The sequence below is a fragment of the Zingiber officinale genome, chromosome 8A (genome assembly GCF_018446385.1).
Source record: "Zingiber officinale cultivar Zhangliang chromosome 8A, Zo_v1.1, whole genome shotgun sequence".
In the NCBI taxonomy this organism is placed as follows: Eukaryota; Viridiplantae; Streptophyta; class Magnoliopsida; order Zingiberales; family Zingiberaceae; genus Zingiber; species Zingiber officinale.
This window is the reverse complement of record NC_056000.1, coordinates 46,225,629-46,251,954: the sequence shown is the minus strand read 5'-3', so window position 1 is coordinate 46,251,954 and position 26,326 is coordinate 46,225,629. Positions and strand designations below refer to the sequence as shown.

The following is a 26,326-nucleotide window of genomic DNA, read 5'->3' as shown; positions in this document are numbered from 1 at the left end:
TTGTGCTAACAAGTTTCTTTGTAGAAATTTGTGTTTAAGTTTTTAAGAGGCTATTCACCCCCCCCCCTCTAGCCATCTAAGATCCCAACACCTTCGCCATCTTCAGGCGGAGGGCACCCTCCAAATGCATGGAGGGCGCCCTCGACTTGGTCAAATTAGCCGTTGGCAGCAGATAAAATTTTATCCGCTGCCGCCTCGCTGGAGGCACCCTCCATATTCTTGGGAGGTACCCTCAAGTTATAGATAAAATTTCAAAGAGCTATAAAAAGACTCCTGGAGGTAGGAAATAGTTGACCAACTCAAGCATTCATTTTCTAGTAATAGTGTGAGCGTTCAAAGATTGTAAGAGATTTCTCCACCTATACGAAGGAGATTTTTCTAGTCCTCTCATTGTCTTGGATTAACAACTACTCCGATTGTAACCAAGTAAAATTTCGAGTATCTTTCTTTCAGTTTTTATATTATTTATTTTTATGTTATTTTTATTAATCTAAGTTGAAGTTCGAAAAAGATTATTTTTTTATTTTAATTTATACAGAGATTATTCATCCCCTTCTCACCGATATACTCGACCAGCATAAACAACTTAAAACGAACTCGAATTCGAACCATTTCGTAGTTTTTAATTTTTTTTTAAAAAAATAAATATACAAATTTTGACTTGACGGGCCTACAGATTTGGGCCTTATGCATTTCACTTTTGCATGCCAATTATTTTAAGGATAATTATAACGGAGTCGAAAGCGTTAAGATACCAACGACGAAACGTTATGGTAATTTGATAGCAGACGATATATCAACGGAAGTGAAGAATGTTCTAGGCTTCTAGCGAGCTCATTCGCCGCCGTAGAGCAAAGACCGAAAGGGGAGATGGTGTTGTGGGAGCTCACGGCGATCACTGCCTACTTCTTGGGCCTCAAGCGGACCTACCGCCTCGCTCTCCAGCTCCAACGACGCCTCGTCGGCCCCAATCACCCCAGGATCCGGCAATTCATTCACAGGTGCCCCTTTTTATGCTTCTCATTTTCCTTCTTCTTCAACGTGTTTCTGGTTTGGATGACATGGTTTTGAGGCCAAACGGCTGAGTGCTATCAAATGGGAGTCGTTGATACCCTGCTTTTGCTGTAGACGTCCCCTAATCCGATGAGAATCAATTGTTGATGCATCTCCATGTCAAACTATATGATATGCATAATGTTACATCTAATTGCTGGTTGGTTGTTTGAATGTAGTTTTTGCGAGATTGTTTGTTCTTATGTCGGAGTGTATAGGCACTAGAGAGGGTTGTTTTTATCGCACCGCACTGAGAATATTATTATTATTTTTCTTAAAAAATGGCAACAGGCTTATTTTGATTTGGATGGTTGGAGTTGATGAGGAGTCCGGCAACATCAACTTTGAGAATGAGCCCAAGTTTAACGGTTGCATATTTATTTTTGTATGTCGTTCTTTGTGAACTTGGAATTTGAATCATATAGCATCCAACCAGTTGTTTTGTTAATTGCAAAGTACAAATGAAGCAAAGGTGAATAACGGTGATGAAGAGGGTTGCCCACTGGGTTATTTGATTTATTTTTCGAAGGATAAATCATTCTGTATTCAGAAGGCATTTCTCTGAATAGATGATTTCAACTTAATCTCATGTCACGTTTGGATGGCTGCTTAATTGCACTTGCTGAAGTTCATGGCTTTGAATTAAGAAATGTTTGATGGCTCAACCTTAGATAGTCACACTTGTGTGTTTGGTGACAGTATTTTAGCTTATTATCAAAATCAACTCTGTTTCATGGTTCCGAGGGTGGTGGATATTTTTTTCATCTTTTCCATTTCGAGAGATTCCTATGGAAGTTATGAATAAAAATGAGACAACATTTTGAAGTTATTTAATGCAACAAATTTTTTTTTTAATAGAATTAGACTGAAAAACCATTTGCACACGGCGAAGAAGTAGTTGGATGCCGTCTTTCATATCATTATTAAGTTTATAAGTGGGGTATCTACTTTAAAAATCAAATCAAATCTGATTATCTAGATGTGGCATTGACACTTCAAGGACATTCTTGAGCAGTTCCAAGTTGGTTCAATAAAATATTTTTGGTTTGACAAATAAATTTAATTCCTCACCCATAGCTATGTTGCTACTTACCTTTCCACTTTGGTGATTTCGTCAAGCATCAATACTATTTCTATCTAATGAATAATATAAGGAATTCAAGTGTAATACCATTCTTAAATATATTTGTCTTCCTAAAGAACATTGATAATTTGACACATTAATTTTGTCAGTGTTTTTTGGCACGTGCATTCTCTATTTAATGGTTGGTCTTGTTTGCACTTGGTTCATTTACTTCTTGAAATTTAACTATGGAATGAGTGAATTGGAAGCTTTCCTACAAGGCAGATTGCTTGGTTGCGGAGGAATCCGAAATGGAAGCTCAACAATCAGGTGTAGTCTCATTGTGCTGTACGACTGAGTTTGAGGCATGTGTAGGCAATCTTGCAAGTGCTTATGTGCATGACTAGGAGGCTTTGTAACCAGGAGAAGTCATGTGTGCAACTACTAAACCTTGATAGTCAGCCTGAATAGGTGGTGTTGGTCATGAATTGTGACTAGGTGGGAGGTAGGGAATATTTGTGTATTATCATCCCCTCTGTCAACTAACTGTTATTTAGAGGTAGCATTATTTATTATGGGATATTAGCTTTTCATTTTTTATTGTCTGTATGTTCTTGCTTTATTCTTGTGCATTATTTATTGTTTGAAAGTAAAAATGACTTCATATTTGACTATCTATCTATATATATAGATTTTACTGAGAAGATATTATCACATGTTTTTGTTGAACTGCATGCAAGTTATACTATTGCAAAAACTGTTCAGATCAATCATATTATTTATATATACTTTTTAGAAAACTTTTTGGTAACTCTTCTAACTATGAAATCTGTTGGTTGATTTCAACATGCTCCTACCATCTAAATCAATTCTCTCTTTTTTATCATATATTAGAGCAATAACTTGTCACTCTCAAATAATAGTACAACTTTAATCTTTTTAGTAACCCCTTCTCATGTATGCTACATTATTCATTATAATTCTAAGAAACATGATGATCATATAATTTTATAACAACCAAACACTCCAGATGCTCCTGTCAGTTTCAAATATTCATTCCTTAGTTTATTATCAACATTTATTTTTGTTGTGAAAAGCCTAGTCTTCTAATTGCATCTTTCTTTGGAAATCTAGTAGCTCACTACATTATTCTCGTTGTATGGCACTGTATACGCTATTTATCAGAGCTTTTCTTATTTTGTTTTACAATTGCATCTTATGTGTGCCTTCAGTTTCCACTAGGATATCTTTTGTTTAGTGATTAAAAATGATCGCTTTGGAATCCAAATTTCCGATTCGGACACATGACATTTAGCTTTCTGGATCTGCCGAGGGCAAAACTTCCTAATACCATTGTTCCGAATCTTTCAATCGTATGATTATACCTATGAACAACTCATTTTGGTAAATCTGTTTATGCCTGTGTGATTGCCAACATTTATGTTGATATTTCGATAGCATACTGGAACATTGGCGAATTTGTTGAAAACATCTTAAAGACATAAAATTTCTCCATTTCCATGCAATTTAGCACCTTCCATCTGATTCAGGATTCAAGTTCTTGAAATTTATTAGTGTTTATGAAGCCTCTTCTGGATTATCTAATTCATCGTCTGCCCTATGATAAGTGTTCTTTTTAGAAAAATCCTTTTATTCAATTTTGTTTGTTCAAACTCCTCTTCTTGTTCATCCAGGCGCACGCGCAAGGTCTTCGATGTGGCAGTCACAGTTCACAAAAACATACAGCAAAGGGACATAGAGGTTGGTAGAAATCTGGGCAACTGGATACTCCGTCGTCTTGATTCCATGAAACCATCAGCTCAAATACGTGGCCCACCCTCAGGTTTACCATCCACCAATAGCAACTTGCCGAAGCATATCGCAAAAACTAGCCCATCTCACGGAGTCAAGGAGAACAATATCAAAACCACCGATGAATCAAATGGGCGAATGCTATTCAATTCCTTGAACATAAGGCTGAGGCACATTCCCACCATACCCATAATGTCTGAGGCGAGGAAATCTGCAGAGTGGAACTCCCCCTGCAGTCGCATCTCCTCCAAACCTTACAGCTTCTCCTTTCTAAGAAGAAATTCACCGGTTTTTCGAGATGACATTGGTAAGTGGATGCTGCATTAGCATGAATGTAGCGGAGAACAGGGCCTGAGGTTTGCATCCTGTTCTCCTGCCAGTTCTTGATTCTGTACCTCTCAATTCTGATAGTTTGCATCTCCCAGATTAGTTCCTTGTAATAACCGAATTATCAAGAACACACAAGATTCTCAAATTTTCCTACAGTTTTGTCAAATAGATAGCACATTAGTCGATTATTTATTTATAAAGCAAATTATAGTAGTTTGTCCAATCGGTTTGACAAGATAAACAAACTCTTCTCCTAAACACTGCATTCTCATTCGAGAAGCTCAAGGCACAAAGCTTAATTAATAGTAATGTCATTATATGCATAATTTATGAATATTTCTTGTCCTCTTTATTTTCTCTAAAAAAATGTGTTTATTTAATTTTAGGATTAAATTAAACGTAATATAATATAAGTTACCATATAAAACAAAGCACATCTTGAAATCTTTAATGAGCATATTAATAGTCCAATATTTCACATCATTAATCATAAAAATAAAACACAATAATTTGAATGCGAGACTTTACATGCGTACATACATTTTAGAAATTGTTTTTTTTAATTTTTTTTTATGATAATTTCTGTCCATTAATTTGATCGACATGAATATAGGAAAAAGAATTAAACCTTCACCACTAATACTCCGCCCTTTAGGATATTCCACTAATTAACTCCTGTGATTCTCTATTTATCGGCTCCATTCTCGTTGTGTTTCTTTCTCTTCTCTCTCTGCGTGCGACAACAGAACTGAACAACCTTGCAAACTACCTACGAATTGCACTTAAGGCTCAAACGAGAAAGCATGGGCGAGGTGACACCCGAGATGGAGAGGATCTTCCAGCGCTTCGACACAGATGGAGATGGGAAAATCTCACTGACCGAGCTCGCCGAAGTTCTTCGCACCTTGGGCTCCACCAATGCCGACGATGTGAACCATGTGATGGCCGAGATCGATACCGATGGCGATGACAATATCGACTTCAAAGAGTTTATAGCCTTTTGCCATGCCAATCCGGGCCTCGTCAAGGACATTGCTAAAGTCTTCTAAATGCTTCAATCCTTTTGTTCTTCTCGCGGAGGAGAGGAATTGTCATTTCACAAACTATTCTTCTTTGTTCTTCTGTTCGACGATTTAGTCAAGGATTATGTTATGTAACTCTATCAGTTTATGAAGCCTATGAAATAGAATTAATATATTATTATATCATTAATTTTGTAGCAAATGTAGCATATTCTTTATCCATTGGATCACAATCTCTCGAAAGAATCATCTCAAAACAAAATTATAATTATGTGACATATTTGTTAAAAATAAAAAATTATGATAGATTTATCAAAATAATAGTTTTAGTAGCTAAACAAACCCAAGTATAATATTCTTTTACCCAAATATTCCTAACCTTAATTTGAGATATAAAACTTGCACAGTCGATTAATTAATAGAATTATTAAAATTGGTCTAATCATTTTGTTTAAAATCACAATCATTTCTCATATTATTAATAATTAAGGATAAGAATCAAATCAAAGCATCCTTTCTCATATTTTTAATGATTAAGGGGGAAAAAATCAAGTCTATAGGAACTTTAATCTAAAGCGTTAAAATATCTTTGGGAAAATTGATACAATAATATTTACGCAATTTTTTACCGAATTAAGATGATTTTGATCAAGCAAAAAAAAGTATTTAATATATCAGTGTAATAATTTTTGAGTAAATTATAAAAAAATAATTTTATATTATAATAATTTTGATCTAAGTTACTACAATTACATTGATATTAAAAGTATTTTTAATTGAGTTGAAATAAGTTTAATTTAGTTAGTGCAATTTTAATTACATTTAAAAATAATGTTTTGATAAACTAATATTTTAATGATAATAAATTTAGATAATTTAAAATAATTTTATTCTATATTATAATAATTTTGATCAAAATTATTATAATAATAATGAAACAACACTATAGAAATAGGATATAAAGAAAATAAAGGGCTGTTTTTATTTTTTACCCAATAATATTTATAAAATAGGGGATGAAAGAAAAATGAATGGGAAGTTATAACATGGCCATCTCTCCTCAACATAAACACATATTTTTCATTCCCTTAATATGAAATTTCTGATTCCGTCTTTATATATATACATTTCATGAGTATCTCGAAATATTTTTAATTATAATTTTTTTACTTAATATTATAATTCAATCCTTAATGTTAAAAATAAAATTTAATTGATATAAAAGTTATACAATTTTTATGATCCGAACTCGTTATCACTGATGCCATCTACGACATGTGCATTTCAGCATTTTTCTTTTTTCTTATATGTTTTTTACATATGAACTCCGCCCATGATGACCAGTCATGGCCGGTCCCAAGCCCGGATAAAGGAGGAGGGTTGCGTTAGGTTGCCAGCCAGCGTCAAACTATGGCAAAATTTCATGAATGAATCCATTAAACTATTGTGCTAATGCTAGGTTGTTCCCCGGAAGGAACGCGTTGCAGGGTCCGACTGTAACGTCTCGGCAAGGACCGCTACATCTCCAGAACTCGGGTGTAGTGATAAATATGCAAGAGTTCGCGTTACAGGGTCCGACTGTAACGTCTCAGCAAGGACCGCTACATCTCCATGAGAACTTGGGTGTAGTGTTAAATAGGCAAGAGTTCTCACACCATAGGTTAGATAAGAACAAATATGATAGGAAAACTAATAATCTAAGATTTGGAACATGGAATATAGGAACTCTCACTGGTAAATCAATGGAGGTAGTAGATATGATGATTAGGAGAAAAATTAATATTTTATGTGTACAAGAGACAAAATGGACAGGTGAGAAGGCAAAGATGATAGAGAACTCGGGTTTTAAGTTATGGTACACTGGGAAAAGTAAAACAAGAAATGGAGTGGGTATTATTGTAGATAGTTTGTTAAAGGATGAAGTTGTAGGAGTAGTTAGAAAAGGGGATAGAATTATAACTCTTAAGATAATAGTGGCGAAAGAAACTATGAACATAATTAGCGTATATGCACCACAAGTAGGATTAGATGAAGCTACCAAATCAAGGTTTTAGGGCGACTTAGATGAAATATTACAAAACAATCAACCAAATAAAATGATTTTAATAGGAGGTGATCTAAATAGACATGTGTGAAAAATGAGAAATATGAGGGGGTATATGGGGGTTATAGGTTTGGAACGAGAAATGAGGAAGGAAAACTATATTAAATTTTGCGATAGCATATGACCTTATATTAGCTAATACGTTTTTTAAGAAAAGAGAAGAACACTTAGTCACATTCAAAAGTGGGAATAATAAATCGCAAATTGACTTTCTTATGGTTAGGAAGAAGGATAGAAAGATTTGTAAAGATTGCAAAGTCATCCCTGGAGAAAGCTTAACTACCCAACATAGGGTAGTAGTGTTGGATATACGCCTCAAACATAGTATCAATAGAAAGAAAATATATACAATTCCTAGAATTAAGTGGTGGAAGTTAAAGGATGGGAAGCAACATATATTTAAAGAGAAGGTAGAAGTACAAGCATTAGGTGAAATATACGATGACTCTAATACAACATGGGATAAGATGGTATCAAAGTTGAAAATAGTAGCTAAGAGTGTCCTCGGTGAGTCAAAGGGGCATGCACCGCTAAGTAAAGAATCTTGGTGGTGGAATGAGAAAGTACAAGAGAAAGTGAAGGAAAAACGAATAGCTTATAAGGAATTATATATTTGTAAGAACGAGGAAAATTTAAAAAAATATACAATAGCCAAGAAAGAAGCTAAGAAAGTAGTGAGTGAAGCAAAAATGAAACTTTTGAACGGTTATATCAAAATTGGATACAAAAGAAGGGGAAAAAGATATTTATAGAATAGCTAAAGCGAGAGAAAGAAAACAAGAGATCTTAGCCAAATAAAATGTATTAAAGATGAATGTAATAGGATATTAGTAGCGATGAAGAAATAAAAGAGCGGTGGAAGAGGTATTTTCATCAACTTTTAATGAAGGTTTAGGAGACCAACTTAACTTAGGTAATTTAATTAGGTCAAATGAGCATCGAAATTTTAATTTTTATCGTAGTGAGATGCACAATGGAAAAGCCGTTGGACCAGATGATATTCCGATAGAGGTATGGAAGTGCTTAGGGAAACAAGGTATTGAATGGCTTACAAAATTATTTAACATGATATTGAAAACGAAAAAATGCCGGATCAATGGAGGATAAATACTCTAATTCCCTTATATAAGGACAAGGGAGACGTACAAAATTTGTAAACTATAGAGATATTAAACTAATGAGTCATATTATGAAACTTTTAGAAAGAGTAATAGAAAAAGATTAAGGAGACCATAGTGACGAAAATCAATTTGGGTTCATGCCGAAGGTCGACAATAGAAGCTATACATCTTCTTAGACAATTAATTGAAAAATATCGAGAGCAAAGACAAGATCTACACATGGTATTCATTGACTTAGAAAAGGCATATGATAGAGTCCCAAGAGAAATTATATGGAGAATTTTAGAAAAGAGAGGTGTTAGCGTAACATATATTGAACTAATTAAGGATATGTATGAGGATGTAACGACCAGAGTAAAGACTTCAGGCGGAGTAACTGAAACATTTCCAATAAAGATAGGGCTACATCAAGGATCAGCTCTAAGTCCCTATCTTTTTACACTAATTATGGACAAACTCACTGCGCACATTCAAGACACAGTACCATGGTGCATGTTGTTTGCAGATGATATTATTTTGGTAGATGAGACACGTGAAGGTGTAAATGCTAAGCTAGAATCTTGGCTGGAAACACTAGAAGGGAAAGGTTTTAAGCTTAGTAGATTAAAGACAGAATATATGGAATTTAAGTTTAGCAATATTAGAAGTAATGAAACAATTGTTAAGATAGAAGAGGACGAGTTGCCCGGAACCGAGAGATTTAAATATTTAGGATCATTTTTACAAAATGATGGAGGATTAAGAGAGATGTTTTACATAGAATACAAGCAGGATGGGTGAAATGGAGGGGAGCGTCGAGTATTTTATGTGACCGTAAAGTACCTCTTAAAGTTAAAGGTAAGTTCTATAAAATCGCAATTAGACCTGCTATGTTATATGGAGTTGAATGTTGGGCTGTAACTCGAGCACATGAGCAGAAGATGAGAGTTGCAGAGATGAGAATGTTAAAGTGGATGTGTGGACATACGAAGATGGATAAAATAAGAAATGAGAGCATTAGAGAGAAAGTCGAAGTTGCATCTATTAAGAAAAAACTCTGAGAAACACGTTTAAGATGATACGGACATGTACACGACCAATAAATGCTCCAGTTAGGCGATGTGAAACTATGATAAACATGCATATAAAACGAGGAAGAGGAAGACCAAAAAAGACTTGGTTAGCAACAATAAAACAAGATAAAATTTATTTAAATATAGATGATGCTATAATAGGAGATAGAGCTCAATGGCGTAAAAGGATTCATACAGCCGACCCCACTTAGTGGGAAAAGGCTTGGTTGTTGTTGTTGTTGTTGTTGTTTTTTACATATGATTATGGGATTGAAATACAGTTTTAAACATAAAAAAAATTCAAATTATTTTTTTTTCAAGTGGGAAAAGGTTGTGACATGAGGTCCACGTAATATTATTTTATTATTTTATTTTTAAAATTTTTTAGCTTATGTTAATTAGATTTTATCCCGGTAATGTGAATTAGATTTTTTATTTTTAGAATTTAGGAATTAAATTATAATTTTAAAAAAAATCAAAATGAGAAAAAAAAATATTGAGGGCGCAAGGGTGCGGTACATATATTGTTTTAAAAAAATATATTGCCAAATCAGTTATATATTTATTACCAACTCTAATGTTTTTTCAAGTCTCCGATACAATAACGCTGGTGTTTCCCGATTCTCCCCACGATCGCCGAAGGGTTCATCTCCGTGGTCCTTCTTCCATGGAGCACGACTCGCACCTCGTATTCGATTCTTCGGCGGTTCCTAGGCGCCGTCGGCAACCAGGATCGCGCAGAGTCCGCTCTAATCTCCCAGGTTCGCCCTTCTCCGTCCTCTGTTTGTTGCCCTACCGTTTCCTGTATCATATTTGGCCCATTAGACGATTCTCGTTTTTTTTGTGGTCTTTGAAGTAACCTTCATTGCGTTTCTTTCGTGATAATATTTCTGGAGAAAAACTCTCTTTTTGTCAATTCAGGAATGCTGCAGGCGTCCGGATGAATCGCTGAATAGGACTCTGACCTAATCTCGCCATTATTTTTGTTTTTGAAAGCCAGTTTAGCTGATCTTGAAATAATCCATCATAGGGTTTGCGTTTACCTAAAATTTCTTGGAATTAGTTAACTGGCCTATGATGCAATGTAGGTTTGGATCCCTGTAGCGTAGAACAGGTGTGCCGTCAATTTGTTCCCAAGTTAAAAATTTTCTTGCAAACGAATGCTATTTTTCTTGGCCAGATGCACATTGATCTGCAAACTATTGTATCTTAGAGTGTGATGGTTGCATTTATTAAGCTTCCTATACCTGTTTAGCTTACATAGAATGTCAATTGATTCACTCTTGTCATAAAATTTGTATGCAGATAACATTCATTCTGAGAACGTCAACGGTGAAAGAATTACTCTAAATTAATTATATGGGCTCGTGTCTTAGACAAATAAAATTAATTGGAGTTGAAAGATTGCAGGATAAACGGAGATAAAAAGGACTAGACACAATTAAAAATGAGTTAAAAGACTTGGGCATTAAAAGCAATGTACCTTTACACAAGATTCAATCATGAGATCCAAGTAGTTGAATTGCATAGATAGTTCTTGTTGTTCAAACTTTAGAATAATATATATATATATATACAGCTTTATTATTATGTGTGACCTACTTCAGGCTCATACATGTACAGTTGACATCTTTACTTTTAAAACTATGAAATTAACATTTTGAGAAAAAACTGAAACTTTTATTTCACTTTCAAATTTTGAAATCATTTTTTTTTTATTTCAGCATAACAATATTGCTTTTTTAACCTTTGAACATTTGATTAGTTTTATAGATTGACCAGTGATAATTGGTATATCAATCACAACTTAGTTGTTGTAGATTTGAGTTAGGTTGTTTTACCAAGGTTTAAAGGTTCATTCCAAGCCAGGGTACAATCCATGGCCGAAACCAATCTAACTATTCCAATTTTGGGTTAGATAACAAGATATTTAAACCCCTGGTTTTTACTACTACTGATGGAAGCTAGATCAATGTCGAAAGCCAGGGGAAGGAAATGATGGAAACTTTCCACATGAATTTCATATCAGTTTAGAAGTTACCATTGCAAATTTAAGGTATCAAATTCAAGGTGAATACTTCTTTTATAAATTATCACTATGCGACCAATTATAATGAGTGTCCACAAAATAAATCCTGGTCAAAACATGATATTTGACCAAACTTAATAAAAGAAGCAATATATTTAAGAATTTTTAGGAGAGACTAAGTGAAAGTGGAAATCGAATTAAATCAAATAATAATATCTGAAATTTGATTTTGAAATCAAATTTTGACAAAGATTTAAATTTAATTTTTGATTAATTGTGTTAAGGTTTCAGTTTGAGCACATGAACTACATCGTCACCTGTGATTGTTAATGAAAGTTTTCACTCAAAATTTTAAGCTAGGCTTAGGGTTTGAAGTAATTAGTACCTAATCCATTAAGGTCTAGATTCCTATCTAATATAGATTTGATCAAATTTTGAATGAAATGAAGGACTAATCAAATTTGATTTATTAAGGATATATCAAGGTATTGGTTGGGTTTGATTAATTCGGTTAGAATTAAGACATGACATAAGAAATTTAGCCAAAACCATAACTAGTTTACAGTTCTGAACAAATTAACAAACAATTTAATAGCGCACCAATTTCCTATTCTTAGTGAGCCGAGCTGGCTTCCTTTTGGACATTCCAATCTCACATCATCTTTATTGTAGGTAGAATTTCACTTTCAGTTTGTTGCTCTTTAGTTTGTTCATAATTGCTCAAGTCAATTAATTCCAACAGTGCTCATAAACACTATAGACCAAATATTTGTACTTGCAATTATGTTTGTTACATGCATGACATAAAGTGTAGCCGTATATCAGCTTCCTTGAATAAATTAACAATATAGTTACCTTTTCATTGTTGATAATGATATTACCTTTTCATTTTGCTTTACAGGTTCAATTTCTGACTTATTAAACTGCAACAGTGATTCTTTCTGTACCATGTCAGATTGGCAGCCTCGATCCAGAAATGAACCTCTCTCCATAGATACTGAGTAAACACCTGTTAATGTTATATTTGTGGAGTTAGTGAAAGCTCCAAATGAGTTCTAATTTCATTTTCTATTGCATCCCCTCATTTTTAATTATTCTTTTTCCAAATGGAAATTTTTATTTCAAATAAACCATGTATCCCTTTTGGTTGGGTAACTTGCTAACTTATTCCAAGATATTGTATCATTTGCTCATCTTATTGGGTTACTGATCTCTCTCTCTCTCTGCAAAAATACTGCAATTTTTACCTCAGTAAACTAGCACATTGTTGCTGGTACTAAGTCTGTCCTCATTACTGGTTCTTTTGATAAGTTTGATTTCATCATTAATTTTTTTTCTCAGCTAAAGATGACTTTCTTTCAACTGCTTACAAGTTAACACATGATATCTATTATTGTTTTCTTCTGTGTTTTATTATGTTTCTCTGTTCCTCTTTTCATTTATTCAATTATTGTCTTATCTGATGCAGTAAAACTGGATCAAATTCAAATGATCGTGTTGGTACCCATTCTTCAGCACAATCACCTATTTCATCAGATGGATCCTTGTGCTCAACTGAAAGAAAAATAAATTGTTGGTTATCTCCAGGAAATGTAGTATGGGCTAAAACTGCAGTTCATGAATGGTGGCCTGCTGAGGTTTGAATAAATTTTCCATTACCTAGATGAACCTTCCTCTCCCTTTTTTAGTCTGGATTTGGTAATATTTTTAACTTTTTCATCAATTTTTATTTATCCAGATCATGGATGACAAATCTATTGAATCTACCAGGGACAATCTTGCTGGTCATGTTCTAGTGCAACTTTATGGGAGCGAAGAGCGGTAAGTACACAGTTTCAGGAGTAGGCTATCCAAGTTTAGAAACTATCAGCTTGACCATTGTTTTGCTAAACTTGAATAAGCTTCTTTTCTACAGTTCCTGGCTGGAACCAGATAGAGATGTGTCACAGTTTGATCAGGTGAGTATTTCAGTCTCGTTAAAATTTTCCTAGATGCTATTAGGTCATAAATATTCTGTGTACCATAAAAAAATAAACTTTTTTTTTTCTAATAAGATAATTTAACTAAAAAGAACTTGTTTTATCATATGCATCCTGTTTAGAATGTGCATATTTTGCATCAATAGCTCTGACAGTTTATAACTGATGTCAAATTTCAAGTCTTGGCTGAGAGATAACTATTTTGGGTCATTCCTCAACATTTGGTTTGATTGAAAATACTTCTCTTAATTTTAAGTGTGATGCATTTTATGACCATCTTGTTATTGGCCCACTCATTTAGTTATATCTTTTGCAATCAGAAGACTAACTAAATCCGTTTATCAAGCAGCATGCAAACAAGTTATCTAATGTTTGGTGTCTGACCCAGCTTACTCAACATTCAAGGCCCTAGTGTACACGATCTTATGCTCCATGACCAGTCTTCTAGGATTCCACTTCAACCATCCATGTTTGCATGGAGAACTTCACTCATTCTTATGGTCATTGAGGTTACACGCTGAAGCTCTATTGCTGTCTTCAGTTGTCTTCCAACTTCTGGGTTCCAACCGCATACAGAGTTGCAGCTCTTCTCTTGATGTTGTCTGGTGTATTGGCACCAAAGAGGGAGGACAGTTTAATCCTTTATTGGAACCCAAGTCTTCTGAGCATACTTGAGTATATGAAAGCTGACAGTTAGGTAGAATTTACCTGGACACCACTCTGAAACTTACGGATCTTTATTTATTTTAGGTTGGTACTTAAAAGAATTACTTGTGTCGATATAGAATTAGACCAGTAAGTGACAAGTGAAGTTCGGATCTTTTACATTATGACTTTGGGAACTATCTAATTTTACTAACTTAGGACTTAGTGCTATAGAAAGCAGTAGCAAGAAAGAATGGGAGAAGAGGACAGACTTAAAAAACTTCTAGAGCACAAGATTGCTTAGAAAATTGGAAAATAACTGGAATTCCAATTCTTAATTCAAGGCAACATTGCGGCTTTGACGTGCAAATATTTGTTAAACTAATCATCTGATAAGCAATTACTTTTTGTAAGGATGCACTATTAAGTAGCAACACTAAGAATAGTATTAGGACATCCACAGTGGTTAGAGCTCATTGAGAGTTTCTTCGTTGCCACATCCGCACCACATCGAAAGTAAAAAACCTTATATCTCTTTCCACTATCAAAAAACCTCTCAACAACTCCTTCATGGGTCCCACACTTTTTATTATATATAATTCTCTCTCTATCGTTCATATTTTACATTATATACCATTAAATTTTTATAAAATTTGAATTCATAAATTGCTAACATGAAATAACATTAATAATTAAAAAAAATGCATAATATTACAGTACATCAAATAAAAAGATATAAATTATTAGTATATAAAAATAAATTTAAACACATCTATACCCGACCATGTTTCTGTTTAATTTTTTCAACCATTTTCTCATGTAAATAAAGTTGTCTGTCATCTCACTAGTATCCTTCATAAGAATTTCATAATCCTTATGAAAGATCTCGGCTTCTCGCAAAGCCATTTTTTGTATTTGATATTCTTTAATATCTTGCCATTCTTTGTCGATGCTATGTTCCATTGTGTCATCTTCTCTAGCTTTAGATTTGCCCTTTCTCTTCGCTGCCTTTTGCCCTATCGGACGAATGCGGACTTCAGAGTCATTCAAATCATTCAAATCAACACTCGTATCTGGATTCGATGTTGAAGTGTTTCCCCTTAATTCGGATGTCCTTGGCTTCTTGTTAGAGTAATGAGCAACTGATTGTGGAGTATGTTTCTCATACTCTTTGAGAACCCTCCATACGTACATATACTTAAAATCCTTGTTATTGTTGTTGGCTTTTCCACATATTCAGTGCATTCTCCAACACATTCTTGTCACTCCAACCGCTTTGACGATTAGTATAAAAATTACTATAGGTTGCAGAAAATTCATTAACCATCGGTGTAAACCTATAATAGTGTGATTTCAGCTGCTGATAGCTTCTCGTTATAGATCCAGTGGGCCGATGCTTGTTGTATTAATCATCTATACGTTTCCAAAAAGCCTGATCCTTTTGGTCATTACCAATGATTGCATCGGTGTTGATAGTTGTCCATGACTTCGCAAGGACCACGTCTTCATCGAGAGGCCAAAATCTTCGTTTCGATTCATTTTTCTTAGCTCAACTTCACGCTTTTCTTGTGATGAGTGTGGTGGCAACTGAGTTGCTGGAACAGATGATGGTGTTAGAGATTCTTTGTCGCTGATAGATGGATCAATAGTAGCCCTTCTTAATTCATTCGAAAGTATGACTGGTGGTTGAGACGTTGAGTAGGAGAAAATACGTAAGGATAAGACATCCTAAATTGGCTACCCATGGCTGACCAATCTTGGGGTGGATACATACCAAATGGAGCTGGAGAGCATTACTTGGATTCGTCCAAAAAGTTTGACAACTTTGGGAATTTAGGAAATTTGGAGGATATTGTGGAATGTATGAAATATTTTGAAAATTTGGAGGATATTGTGTGTGAGAGAAAATATGAGGATATTGGATATTTGAAGGAATGCGAATATTTTGAGGAGATGTATTTTTTTCCGTATTTGAAAAATTCAAAAGATTTGTAAATGAAGTATTGAGATTTTTATCCATATTGAATACAAATAGGGAATGAAAGGAAGAAATAAGTAGAGAGCAATGATAACAATGAAATGAATAAAAAAATGAATCGATCATATATTTATAGATTGTTTTAAAAATTAAAAAATTAAATTTATAGCCGTTGTTCAACGGCATACATTGTACAACGGCTGATAAAAATTAGCCGTTGTTTGTATTTTTTTAAATAAATATTAAAGAAATATTTTTAATTAAAAAAATAAAAAAAAGTGGAAGAAGCGGCTCCGTAACTTCGGAGCTGCTTCTTCCATTAAACTAAAAAACCTCCCTCCCATAGTGGGAGGGAGGTTTTTCCAGCATGCCATCTCACAGTGAAAGAGCGTCCACTGTGGATGCTCGTAGATTATTGAATTATTTGGGGTGCTAGCTAATTAATATTGTATTATTGATGGTTGGCATGTGTTACTACTTTCAGTAGTTACAGAATTAAAACAATGTAATTGTTATATGATAAATTTGACTTAGTGAAGAATGGATTAGTATATTGTATAATATTTATTAATAACAATAGTTTTTAAATAATTTATCAGATAATTCTTATTTTACAATTACCTACTGATATTATTACCTACCCAGCAACTTGCACAATCACTCGTATTAACGTGATGCTGGTTGCGATTATTAACATAACAAACTGATTGTGTAAAATTTCCGAGTATCATATTATTCTTTCTTTGCTTTTCAACTGCTTAATGACTTCTACCAATATTAAGGTTTCAAAAGCCACAATACTGATTCAATGACCTACCTCCACCGACTCTTCAAATATATATTTTTTTTGCTCTTTTGAATCTTTTTTACATATAAATAGATTATCCCTAGGACTAACATGAACCAGATAGCTGCTTGATTATAGCATTACCAACCAAAGGTTTCCAAAATTTTCTTCTTATGGCTTATGCTTTGTGTCGAAAGATCAAGCACAAGTTTTACTACAAATAGTTTTGTTCACAAGCAAACTCCAATGTCTATTTTGTTCAGTGCTTTGAAGAAAGAAGCAAAAATCCCTTGCAGACATTTCAAGATGCTCTTAAGCAGGTTGTTATATGCCCTTGCCTCAGTTTGCATAACCCATCTTGATTTCCCCTAAAATTTATCGTCATTTATGCAGGCACTATCCAAACGTGCCCATTTGAGTCCCAAAGCAAGCCCCAATAGGCATTTAAATGGCGCAAAGATTTCATATCAACCTGAGAAATGTGGTACAGTTTTCGTGTTCATATCAAAACGGATCCAGCAAATTTCCATCTTTTTCCTGTGCCAAGTTTGTTGCTAATTCATTTGTTTGCAAATTTGATTATTAGACACTTGGCAGTCTTCGCGTAAAACATCCAATAGCTTGGACGTAGAAGGGAGAGGCCAAAGGAAAAGAAAAGTAAAGGTTCATTTCGATGTAAGCCAGAATCTACTAGGAGCATCATCCTAACTTATTTGTGATTTCTTGTCAAAACTACCATCCCTGTCATTTTTATCAATGCTTCGATCCATTTCAGGAGATGTCACGCATGCCAACATCAAAGCGAAAAGTGCGGCGTCTAAGGATAATGCGATACCTCGGGCTCATGGCTCCAATTGGATCTCCTTTTTCTCTTCAGCATTGAGTGTATCGCATCGTGTATGATCTATTTATTTTTCCCTTTTTATTCAAAATATATCGGTTCGTTTAATTTCATACGCTTTACACGAACATTTGCAGGAATGAGGACTTCATATTTGTTGAGTTTGTATGAGAGAAAGCTTATCAATTTCTTATCAATTTTTTATTATGTGATCCTTGGGTTATATATGTAAGGATGTAAATAAGCCAAGATGAATTTAACGGTTGTGAAGCTTGTTTGTTTTTTTTATCTAGTTTAAATTGATTTATTAAAAATCTTATTAAGCTTATGTCTCTTATCAAGTTGAATTAGTTATATTGTTCTTATAATTTAGGTTAAATGGTAATCTAATACATAAAATTTATATATAATCTTTATTTTTAAAGTATTATGGACAATTTGAGATTGAAAAAAAGTCAATACATTATTATATTTTAATGTATTAAAATAAAGTTATGGAAATAATTATTCTTAAATTAAGTTATTAGGATTTAAGTTAGTTTGATTTATATATTATTTTATTATTGAATGAAAAGTTATAAGTATCAAAAAAAAAAAAAAAATCGAACATCGAATGAAGTTTAATAATAATAAAAAAATATTTATCTGCCTACCTGTTGTAGTTTTTACTAAAGCCGTTAAACTATTTTAAAATGAAAAGTATTTGGTTCATTTTTGCAAAAAAGAAATTGATTTATAGGAGGTGAAATAAATATAATCCTCTAATGTTTGATCTTTTTATCTTATATTTACATCTTGCAATTCAATAAATGATAGACGATTCCGCTCCTTTAACACGTCAGCTCCTTCCACACCCATGCGCATTATATATTCAATTTAATTAATATAATATTCATGCTAAACCCTTGTCCCAAGGAATTTCATGTCAATTCAAAAAAATGATAATTACTTCCGAATTTAATAGAGATTATATATATATATATATCATATTAATTTTTATATGCTTTCATTAAATGATGATAATTAAATAAGAAAAAATTATTAGTATAGAAAATGTTCAAATCAATATCTATGAAGAGGATATAGAATCCAATCTAGATCCATTACCATCCTTACAATCAAATGTCACAAATACTTAACTTTTGATGCAAATTTCTTTTTCATATTCGTTAAAATTTATATACCCTACTTATTTTTAATTGGAACAAAGAATCATTTCAGAGTTTTGAGTAAGAATTTTGAATGTTTTATTTAGGCACTTTGTTTTAACTACTGTCTTAAGAATTATTTGATGCAAGGATTTCTATAAGAATAAAACTATTTTAAAAATCAAAACTCAAAATTTATAGTTACGTGATCTATAATATAACGTAGCTTACCCGCATGCACAACCCAGTTGGAAGCCAAAAAAGACAATTAACTCCAGAAAACAGTCGAGAACCATCGACGAGAACATTCAGACAATAGTCCATAAGTTCAAACTACAAAAGAGAATGACCACCGTTGGCATTGTTCAATTTATAGAACGAAGTAAATGAGATGGCAACGGATCCTAACGAGGGATTATCAAGCCTCCTCTTGATATTCACCTTCTTCGTCTTCGTATTCAACATCATCCGCGGTTGCATCCTGGTATTGTTGGTACTCAGCGACCAGATCATTCATGTTACTTTCTGCCTCGGTGAATTCCATCTCATCCATTCCCTCTCCGGTGTACCAGTGCAAGAATGCCTTCCTCCGGAACATGGCAGTAAATTGCTCGCTGACGCGGTGAAACATCTCCTGGATTGAAGTTGAGTTTCCGATAAAGGTCGATGACATCTTTAGTCCGGTGGGAGGTATGTCGCAGACGGTAGATTTCACATTGTTTGGAATCCACTCCACGAAGTAAGATGAGTTCTTGTTCTGTACATTAAGGATCTGCTCGTCGACCTCTTTGGTGCTCATCTTGCCACGGAACATTGCTGATGCAGTCAGATAACGCCCATGGCGAGGATCGGCAGCGCACATCATGTTCTTGGCATCCCACATCTGCTGAGTGAGCTCAGGAACAGTGAGAGCTCGGTACTGCTGAGATCCACGAGAGGTGAGAGGAGCAAATCCAACCATGAAGAAGTGAAGACGAGGGAAAGGGATGAGATTGACTGCAAGCTTTCGGAGGTCGGAGTTGAGTTGCCCGGGAAAACGGAGACAGCAAGTAACCCCACTCATGGTGGCCGATATCAGATGATTCAGATCGCCGACTGAAAATCACATAACAAATTAAAAATGCAAATTACTAAATCACAGAAGCAGACAAATATTCAAGATGTGAAAACTTACAACTAGGGGTCGTCAGCTTGAGAGTACGGAAGCAAATGTCATAAAGAGCTTCATTATCCAGCACCATGCATTCATCAGCATTCTCAACAAGCTGATGAACGGAGAGTGTGGCATTGTAGGGTTCAACAACTGTATCAGATACTTTTGGTGATGGAAAGACAGAGAATGTCATCATCATGCGATCTGGGTATTCTTCCCTGATCTTAGATATCAAAAGCGTCCCCATGCCAGAACCAGTTCCACCACCGAGTGAATGGCAAACCTGGAATCCTGATGAGTTTAAAGAGAAGAAATATTACCCCCGCTAATTCTTATTTCTGTGGTTTTCCTTTATCATCAATTTTATAAGGACATAAAAAAAAAGGAATGCATCTTCAAATAAGAAATTGTAGATATGAACAGATTAAATAAGAAATGTAGATCTGCTAAATTAATGACAAATCAGGAATCTGATTGATGGAAAATGGCGTGTTAGGCCTAATGAATCATGGCAATCTCTCAAAAACAAGTTATAGAATAAATCGTGCACCAGATAAATCAAATCGCATAATCACAAATAAAAAGTGAAATTTCGAACACATATCAACGATGTAATGAAAAAAGGCGAAAGGATCATTAATAAGCATAGATGCGAGAATGAACCTTAAAACGATGAGCAAATAGATCTAAGTAGAATAATAGCAAAAATGAAAAGGTAAAAAGGGGAAAGTGAGGGACATCGGACCCTGAAGGCAGTCGCAGTTCTCAGCCTCCTTCCTGACAACGTCGAGTACAGCATCAATGAGCTCCGCTCCCTCTGTGTAATGCCCCTTGGCCCAGTTGTTCCCGGCGCCCGATTGGCCGAAGACGAAGTTGTCAGGGCGGAAGATCTGGCCATAGGGCCCAGAACGAATGCTGTCCATGGTGCCGGGCTCCAGATCCATGAGCACAGCGCGCGGAACGTAGCGGCCGCCGCTGGCCTCATTGTAGTACACGTCCACCCTCTCCAGCTGGATGTCGGTGTCGCCGCCGTAGCGGCCGGTGGCGTCGATCCCGTGTTCCGCGCACACCACCTCCCAAAACTTGGCGCCGATCTGGTTCCCGCATTGCCCGCCCTGGATGTGCAGGATCTCCCTCATCTTGAACTCGACGAGCGCAGGGAAGAAGGATCACGACCCACGAGAGGGAATAAGAAGTAGAGCGAAAGAGGAGCGGCGGAGAGGAGAAATAGGTCAGGACTTCTATCTCTCTCTTTAAATAGATCAGGGAAGAAGTTAACGGACGCTGACGGAAGGAGGACCCTGCAGTGCTATTCGGGAGACGCGTGTGTAACGGACGTTAGGTTTTAGGGGGAATTTTGAATTTTAAATTTTGAATCAGTAAAACTCTAGCAAATAGTAACCAATAAATTAATAAACAATTATGGTGTAAGCTTTTTTTTTTTTTGTTTGTCTTTAAGAAAATTTTACACATTAGATATAAATCAAATCGCATAAGCAAAAACTATTTTATAAATGTTACTTAAATATTAGATATAATTCATCATCGTTATATCTCTTAATTGTTGATATAGAATAAATTAACTTTAATAGTCAAATTGTTTGATAAAATAGTTAAAATGATGAAGACAAATTAATTTTAAAATGTAATAAAAATTAAATACCAGTTTTAATAATATATAAAAAAATGTTCTTATTCATCTCGAATTAAACTCTACAAAGCTTTATTACTTACTGACAAAACGCGCTTAAAGAAGAAGATCCCATAGTTTAATTGCTAAATTAACAAATTAACTGTGTCATCAAACTGGAGATTTAATCGATTAAGAGGGATTAACTCTTGAATTAAACGCAGCGCAAGGATTTGACGACGATGCCCTGCGCAATGCTGGCCAACTTGGCGTAGTCGCCGTCCGCCACCGCCTTCGGCAGCGGCGGCGCCCCCTTGCTGCTGCCCTGGCCGAAAGCGCTGCGGCACTTGGCCGCCCCTCCGGCGGCGATCCCCAGAAGCTGCGCCGCCTTCTTGTAGACGCCGATGGAGATGTTGTCGAGCGCGTCGCGCAGGTGCTCGGCGGCGTCGGCGTAGGCGTTGAGGCAGGCGTCGAGGCTGAGCTTGGCGCGCGAGTCGGCCTCCAGTTCCAGCAGCTCCTCCATCTCCGACTCTGCGCCGACGGCGTGGGTGACGGCCAGTTTGGTGGCCGCGGCCGCGAGTTCGTGCGGGTCGTCGGAGGGCGAGGGCTCGAGGGACTTGACGCAGAAGTCGAAGGGGACGCCGGAGGCGGGGCTCTTGTGGCCGGTGACGAGCTTGCAGATGCTCTGGATGCCGTCGGGGCTGGTGCAGGTCTGCGGGGGAGAGGTGGTGGCGCCACCGCAGCCGAAGGCGGAGAAGGAGAGGATGAGACCCAAGAGGAGGCGATGCATGTTGTCTGTCACTGTCAATGATGAACTGTAAAACGAAGTGGGCGATTAGATGGGCCTTTGGAAGAAGTTAGAGAATAAAAAGGGCTTAGCTGCAAATATATAGAGAGAGAGATTCGTCGATGAGTAGTGAGTCTAGCGGTCGAGCGAGTGAGGAGCGAGGGATGCATGGATGATCGCTTAATTTATGTTTTAAAAAATAATAAAAAAGAGATAAAAATTAATTAAATAATGATCTTATTAATGCTTGTAATTAGAAGATTAGTTTATACGAGTGCGAAGGCTTTTAAGTTGATGTTGTCAATTAAGTATTAAAATTAATAATAATGACTTAATTTTTGGACCACTGAATTTAGATATTTTTAAGGGTCAATTTGGAAAATGTCCCTTCACATCGAGCGCCCCACCTGCAGAAGTCGCACCATCCGCTCACATGCTGCTCCACTAACCGCCGACGTTGCCTCCCTCGCCGGGAAGTCTTCTTCTTTCGGCATCGTCCAAACCGCAGCCTCTCCCTGCTCCTTGAGCCAGTTCCTGGTCCCGGTCAACTCCGTCGCCTCCCCGGCGATTGTCGTGATTGATACGCCGATGCGTAATCGAGGTTTCTTTTTTTTTTCCCCTTGTGAATCCTCTTCTAATTGAGCGGAGTAGCTCTGCCGCTGCATCCGTTCTACGGTTCTAGCCGCGTGCCTCCTTCCTCGTGTCACTGTGTGCCGTGCAGCTGGCTGAGGCTTGCTTTGGCCCTTGCGATCCCGTTGCGGATCGATCACGGGAGTGATCCGTGGCCCACTGGCCACTTGACCTCCGCATATTGCTAACGCAGGTCATTTGTCATTACCCTGATTTTTTTTTCTTCTAGGTTTTGGACTTGGGATCCTCAATCTTATCCCTCTCCCCCCTTCCTGCAGCTCGATGCGATGGGGGAGTGAGATATCGATACGACTGGAGACCCGATCCAGTCAATTGGAGGCATTCTCTTTGTGCGGTAATTCCAGGTTCTACACAATTTCACCAAATTTGTTCTTAAAATTTGTCTGCCTGATGTTTATGCTGCAAATTTCTCCTAAAAAATTGATACAAATTTCATTCTCAGTTGAGATTTCTCTGCATTTGTTCTCCCTTTTTGTTCTGTTAGGCTAACGATATTGGTTGCGAACTACAAAATGAGATTTGTTTTTTTTTTGTTGCTTTTATTAGTATCATACGTTAAACTGTTTATAATCTCCAGGCTTCTCTGAACTATCATTTTGATTTGGTTCTTCTTTCAATATGCTTTTTGGTTGTTTCCAAAATAGCCAAAAATGATCTGGAATAGGAACATGTCCTCTCTCTTGTTTGTGATTTGATCCACCCTTTATCAACATGAAATGTATGAAGTTGCTCCAAAATTACTAAAATTTTCCATTTATTTGAGACCTTGATATCAGGAAGAAGGAACTAGCCCCAACTTACAGTGCCCCTTTTTATAGGGATTTCTTGAAATCTTGTTCAATTCCATGTTCTATTCCCAAACTCCTCTTACCATGAATTAAATGTTAATCTCTCTATAAATGGTTAGATGAATAGTTTGTAAAGTTCTCTTCTACTTGACCTTCAGAAACTAAGAAATTCTAGACGTGCGGCACATATTTCCCTTCCGATGGCAGAATGTCACCACCCAGAAGGTAATTTCGTCAACGGTGGAGCTCCAAAACTAGAAAATATCCACAAAGTTTCTCTTGTCCCTCTTGTGTTTCTTATTTTCTATGAGGTATCTGGTGGCCCCTTTGGGATAGAAGATAGTGTTCAGGCTGCCGGACCGCTTTTGGCTATACTTGGTTTTCTCTTCTTTCCCTTCATATGGAGCATTCCTGAAGCACTGATCACTGCCGAGATGGGCACCATGTTCCCGGAAAACGGAGGTTATGTGGTGTGGGTTTCCTCGGCTTTGGGCCCGTTTTGGGGGTTTCAGCAAGGTTGGATGAAATGGCTTAGTGGAGTCATAGACAACGCCCTATATCCGGTCCTCTTCTTGGACTATTTGAAGTCCAGTGTTCCAGCTCTGGAAGGTGGACTTCCGAGAACATCGGCAGTGTTGATCTTAACAATTGCACTGACTTATCTGAACTATAGAGGATTAAACATTGTTGGGTGGATGGCTGTGTTCCTTGGGGTCTTCTCGATTGCTCCATTCATCTTAATGGGTGTAGTCGCGATTCCAAAGCTCAGACCTGCGAGATGGCTAGCGGTTAATTGGCACGGTGTCGACTGGAATTTGTACTTGAACACACTCTTTTGGAACCTTAACTATTGGGATTCAGTCAGCACTCTGGCAGGAGAGGTGGATAATCCAAAGAAAACTCTGCCGAAGGCTCTTTTTTATGCACTGATTCTAGTGGTCGTCGGTTACTTATATCCCCTCCTAGCAGCGACCGGAGCCATCCCCCTCGACAGGGAGTTGTGGACGGATGGTTATTTCTCTGATGCGGCTAAAATTCTCGCTGGGGTCTGGTTAAGATGGTGGGTGCAAGGGGCTTCGGCTTTATCAAACATGGGCATGTTTGTTGCTGAAATGAGCAGTGACTCCTATCAACTTCTGGGAATGGCAGAGAGGGGCATGCTCCCTGAGTTCTTCAGTAAGCGATCCCGCTATGGAACGCCTCTCATGGGGATACTTTTTTCTGCCTCTGGTGTGCTCCTGTTGTCATGGATGACTTTTCAAGAGATAGTAGCCGCCGAGAACTTCCTCTACTGTTTCGGAATGATATTAGAGTTTGTGGCATTCATAAAACTGAGACTGAGCTGCCCGAATGCTCCTCGGCCGTACAAAATTCCTCTAGGAACTGCCGGTTGCATTCTGATGGTCATCCCTCCTACAATATTGATATGCGTCGTTCTAGCTCTCGCGACGTTTAAAGTTATGACCGTGAGCATTTTGACGATGCTTGTTGGGTTCGTCTTACAGCCTTGTTTGAAACAAGCAGAAAATAGAAGTCTCTTGAAGTTCTCGACGAACTCAGATCTGCCTGAATTTGAAGAAACAGAGCATGATGTTAGTACCGTAGAGTCTTTGATAGGTTAGAGGCCAGAATGCCACCAAATTTACTCAACTTCCCTGTGCCTATGTAAACGGACATGTAGGATTATGGAATCCTTATATATATATAAACTTGTTATCATGCATAATTTATATGGGCAATTATTGGCGACAACCAACATGAGGAGCTGACGCGGATAAAAATTCAATTTTTTTCCCTTCTCTTCAAAACGGACGGAGATATTTTTGCTATCTCTCTTTTATTCTCTTTGTTGGTTTTCAAAACCAAAGCCCTAAACTTTTTTCCTATTTTATCCCGCTCCTCTCTTCTCCCGTGTCAGACTTTAGGCCTAGGCTATCTTCGTCAGCGATCAGCTCGCATGGAGTGATTTAGGATTTTCGTCTAATATATAGAGCTCATCTCCCTCCTCTCCTTTTCTACTCGTGTTTTTAATGGCACATTCCACGGGAGTTTATAAAGAGCTGGAATGTGTCATTTTGAAAGACCAGTACCACTCGTGTGCTGGTTATCTTCAAAATGTTGGTTTTCAAAGTGATGTCAATCAACGGCGTGTTGGTTTTCTTTTAAAACCAGCACCAATGCGGTGGTCTTGTATTGAGTTTCTTTAAAAATTGAGCAATAGTACGTTAGTGCTTGTATTAAAAAATCAGTAATTCAGCAGCATGTTGGTGGTAGTTTTTGAAAGAAAATTAGCTACATGCTACTGTTCTTTAAATACCAGCACTAATGTGGCATTGTTATGTGAATAATGACA

General features: G+C 36.5%; 5 protein-coding genes across 10 annotated transcripts; 4 read left to right on the top strand and 1 right to left on the bottom strand.

Moving 5' to 3' along the window:
- Positions 1-754: 754 nt before the first annotated feature.
- On the top strand, positions 755-4,424 carry LOC122008815. 2 transcript variants are annotated; one of them, XM_042564667.1, is made up of 3 exons: positions 755-1,001; positions 3,811-3,877; positions 3,960-4,424. In XM_042564667.1, exons 1-3 carry the CDS (start codon positions 871-873, stop codon positions 4,083-4,085), a joined length of 324 nt encoding a protein of 107 aa, XP_042420601.1. In that variant the 5' UTR covers positions 755-870; the 3' UTR covers positions 4,086-4,424. The 2 variants fall into 2 exon arrangements, with proteins under 2 accessions (XP_042420601.1, XP_042420600.1); XM_042564666.1 differs by having other exon boundaries at positions 3,811-4,424.
- A 637-nt stretch (positions 4,425-5,061) lies between these two features.
- On the top strand, positions 5,062-5,329 carry LOC122012883 (polcalcin Phl p 7-like). Its single transcript, XM_042569542.1, has one exon. It carries the CDS (start codon positions 5,062-5,064, stop codon positions 5,305-5,307), a length of 246 nt encoding a protein of 81 aa, XP_042425476.1. The 3' UTR covers positions 5,308-5,329.
- Positions 5,330-10,129: 4,800 nt separating this feature from the next.
- LOC122008814 (DNA (cytosine-5)-methyltransferase 3B-like) lies at positions 10,130-18,086 on the top strand. 2 transcript variants are annotated; one of them, XM_042564665.1, is made up of 10 exons: positions 10,130-10,318; positions 12,488-12,587; positions 13,055-13,223; positions 13,325-13,407; positions 13,502-13,544; positions 17,239-17,295; positions 17,369-17,459; positions 17,562-17,650; positions 17,751-17,872; positions 17,954-18,086. In XM_042564665.1, the coding sequence occupies exons 1-9, from the start codon at positions 10,135-10,137 to the stop codon at positions 17,856-17,858; spliced, it is 924 nt and encodes a 307-aa protein (XP_042420599.1). In that variant the 5' UTR covers positions 10,130-10,134; the 3' UTR covers positions 17,859-17,872; positions 17,954-18,086. The 2 variants fall into 2 exon arrangements, with proteins under 2 accessions (XP_042420599.1, XP_042420598.1); XM_042564664.1 differs by having other exon boundaries at positions 17,751-18,086.
- A 1,131-nt stretch (positions 18,087-19,217) lies between these two features.
- Positions 19,218-21,340, bottom strand: LOC122008813 (tubulin beta chain-like). Its single transcript, XM_042564663.1, has 3 exons — positions 20,863-21,340; positions 20,139-20,408; positions 19,218-20,059 (listed from the first exon to the last, which is right to left on the bottom strand). The coding sequence occupies exons 1-3, from the start codon at positions 21,254-21,256 to the stop codon at positions 19,383-19,385; spliced, it is 1,341 nt and encodes a 446-aa protein (XP_042420597.1). The 5' UTR covers positions 21,257-21,340; the 3' UTR covers positions 19,218-19,382.
- Positions 21,341-22,944: 1,604 nt separating this feature from the next.
- On the top strand, positions 22,945-25,699 carry LOC122008811 (probable polyamine transporter At1g31830). Of its 4 annotated transcripts, none has more exons than XM_042564660.1 (3): positions 22,945-23,135; positions 23,394-23,519; positions 24,132-25,699. In XM_042564660.1, the coding sequence occupies exon 3, from the start codon at positions 24,174-24,176 to the stop codon at positions 25,593-25,595; it is 1,422 nt and encodes a 473-aa protein (XP_042420594.1). In that variant the 5' UTR covers positions 22,945-23,135; positions 23,394-23,519; positions 24,132-24,173; the 3' UTR covers positions 25,596-25,699. The 4 variants fall into 4 exon arrangements, with proteins under 4 accessions (XP_042420594.1, XP_042420592.1, XP_042420596.1 ...); XM_042564658.1 differs by having other exon boundaries at positions 23,394-23,529; XM_042564662.1 differs by lacking the exon at positions 22,945-23,135 and adding an exon at positions 23,191-23,357 and having other exon boundaries at positions 23,443-23,519.
- Positions 25,700-26,326: the final 627 nt, after the last annotated feature.

Coding starts and splice junctions, on each gene's coding strand:
- LOC122008815 (XM_042564666.1), top strand. CDS start 871: ATGGTGTTGTGGGAGCTCACGGCGATCACTGCCTACTTCTTGGGCCTC. Junction 1,002..3,810: donor ATCCGGCAATTCATTCACAG/GTGCCCCTTTTT, acceptor TTGTTCATCCAG/GCGCACGCGCAAGGTCTTCG.
- LOC122012883 (XM_042569542.1), top strand. CDS start 5,062: ATGGGCGAGGTGACACCCGAGATGGAGAGGATCTTCCAGCGCTTCGAC.
- LOC122008814 (XM_042564665.1), top strand. CDS start 10,135: ATGTTTTTTCAAGTCTCCGATACAATAACGCTGGTGTTTCCCGATTCT. Junction 13,224..13,324: donor ATGAATGGTGGCCTGCTGAG/GTTTGAATAAAT, acceptor TTATTTATCCAG/ATCATGGATGACAAATCTAT. Junction 17,460..17,561: donor ATATCAACCTGAGAAATGTG/GTACAGTTTTCG, acceptor TTTGATTATTAG/ACACTTGGCAGTCTTCGCGT.
- LOC122008813 (XM_042564663.1), bottom strand. CDS start 21,256: ATGAGGGAGATCCTGCACATCCAGGGCGGGCAATGCGGGAACCAGATC. Junction 20,409..20,862: donor GAACTGCGACTGCCTTCAGG/GTCCGATGTCCC, acceptor TAAACTCATCAG/GATTCCAGGTTTGCCATTCA. Junction 20,060..20,138: donor CAAGCTGACGACCCCTAGTT/GTAAGTTTTCAC, acceptor TGTGATTTTCAG/TCGGCGATCTGAATCATCTG.
- LOC122008811 (XM_042564660.1), top strand. CDS start 24,174: ATGGCAGAATGTCACCACCCAGAAGGTAATTTCGTCAACGGTGGAGCT.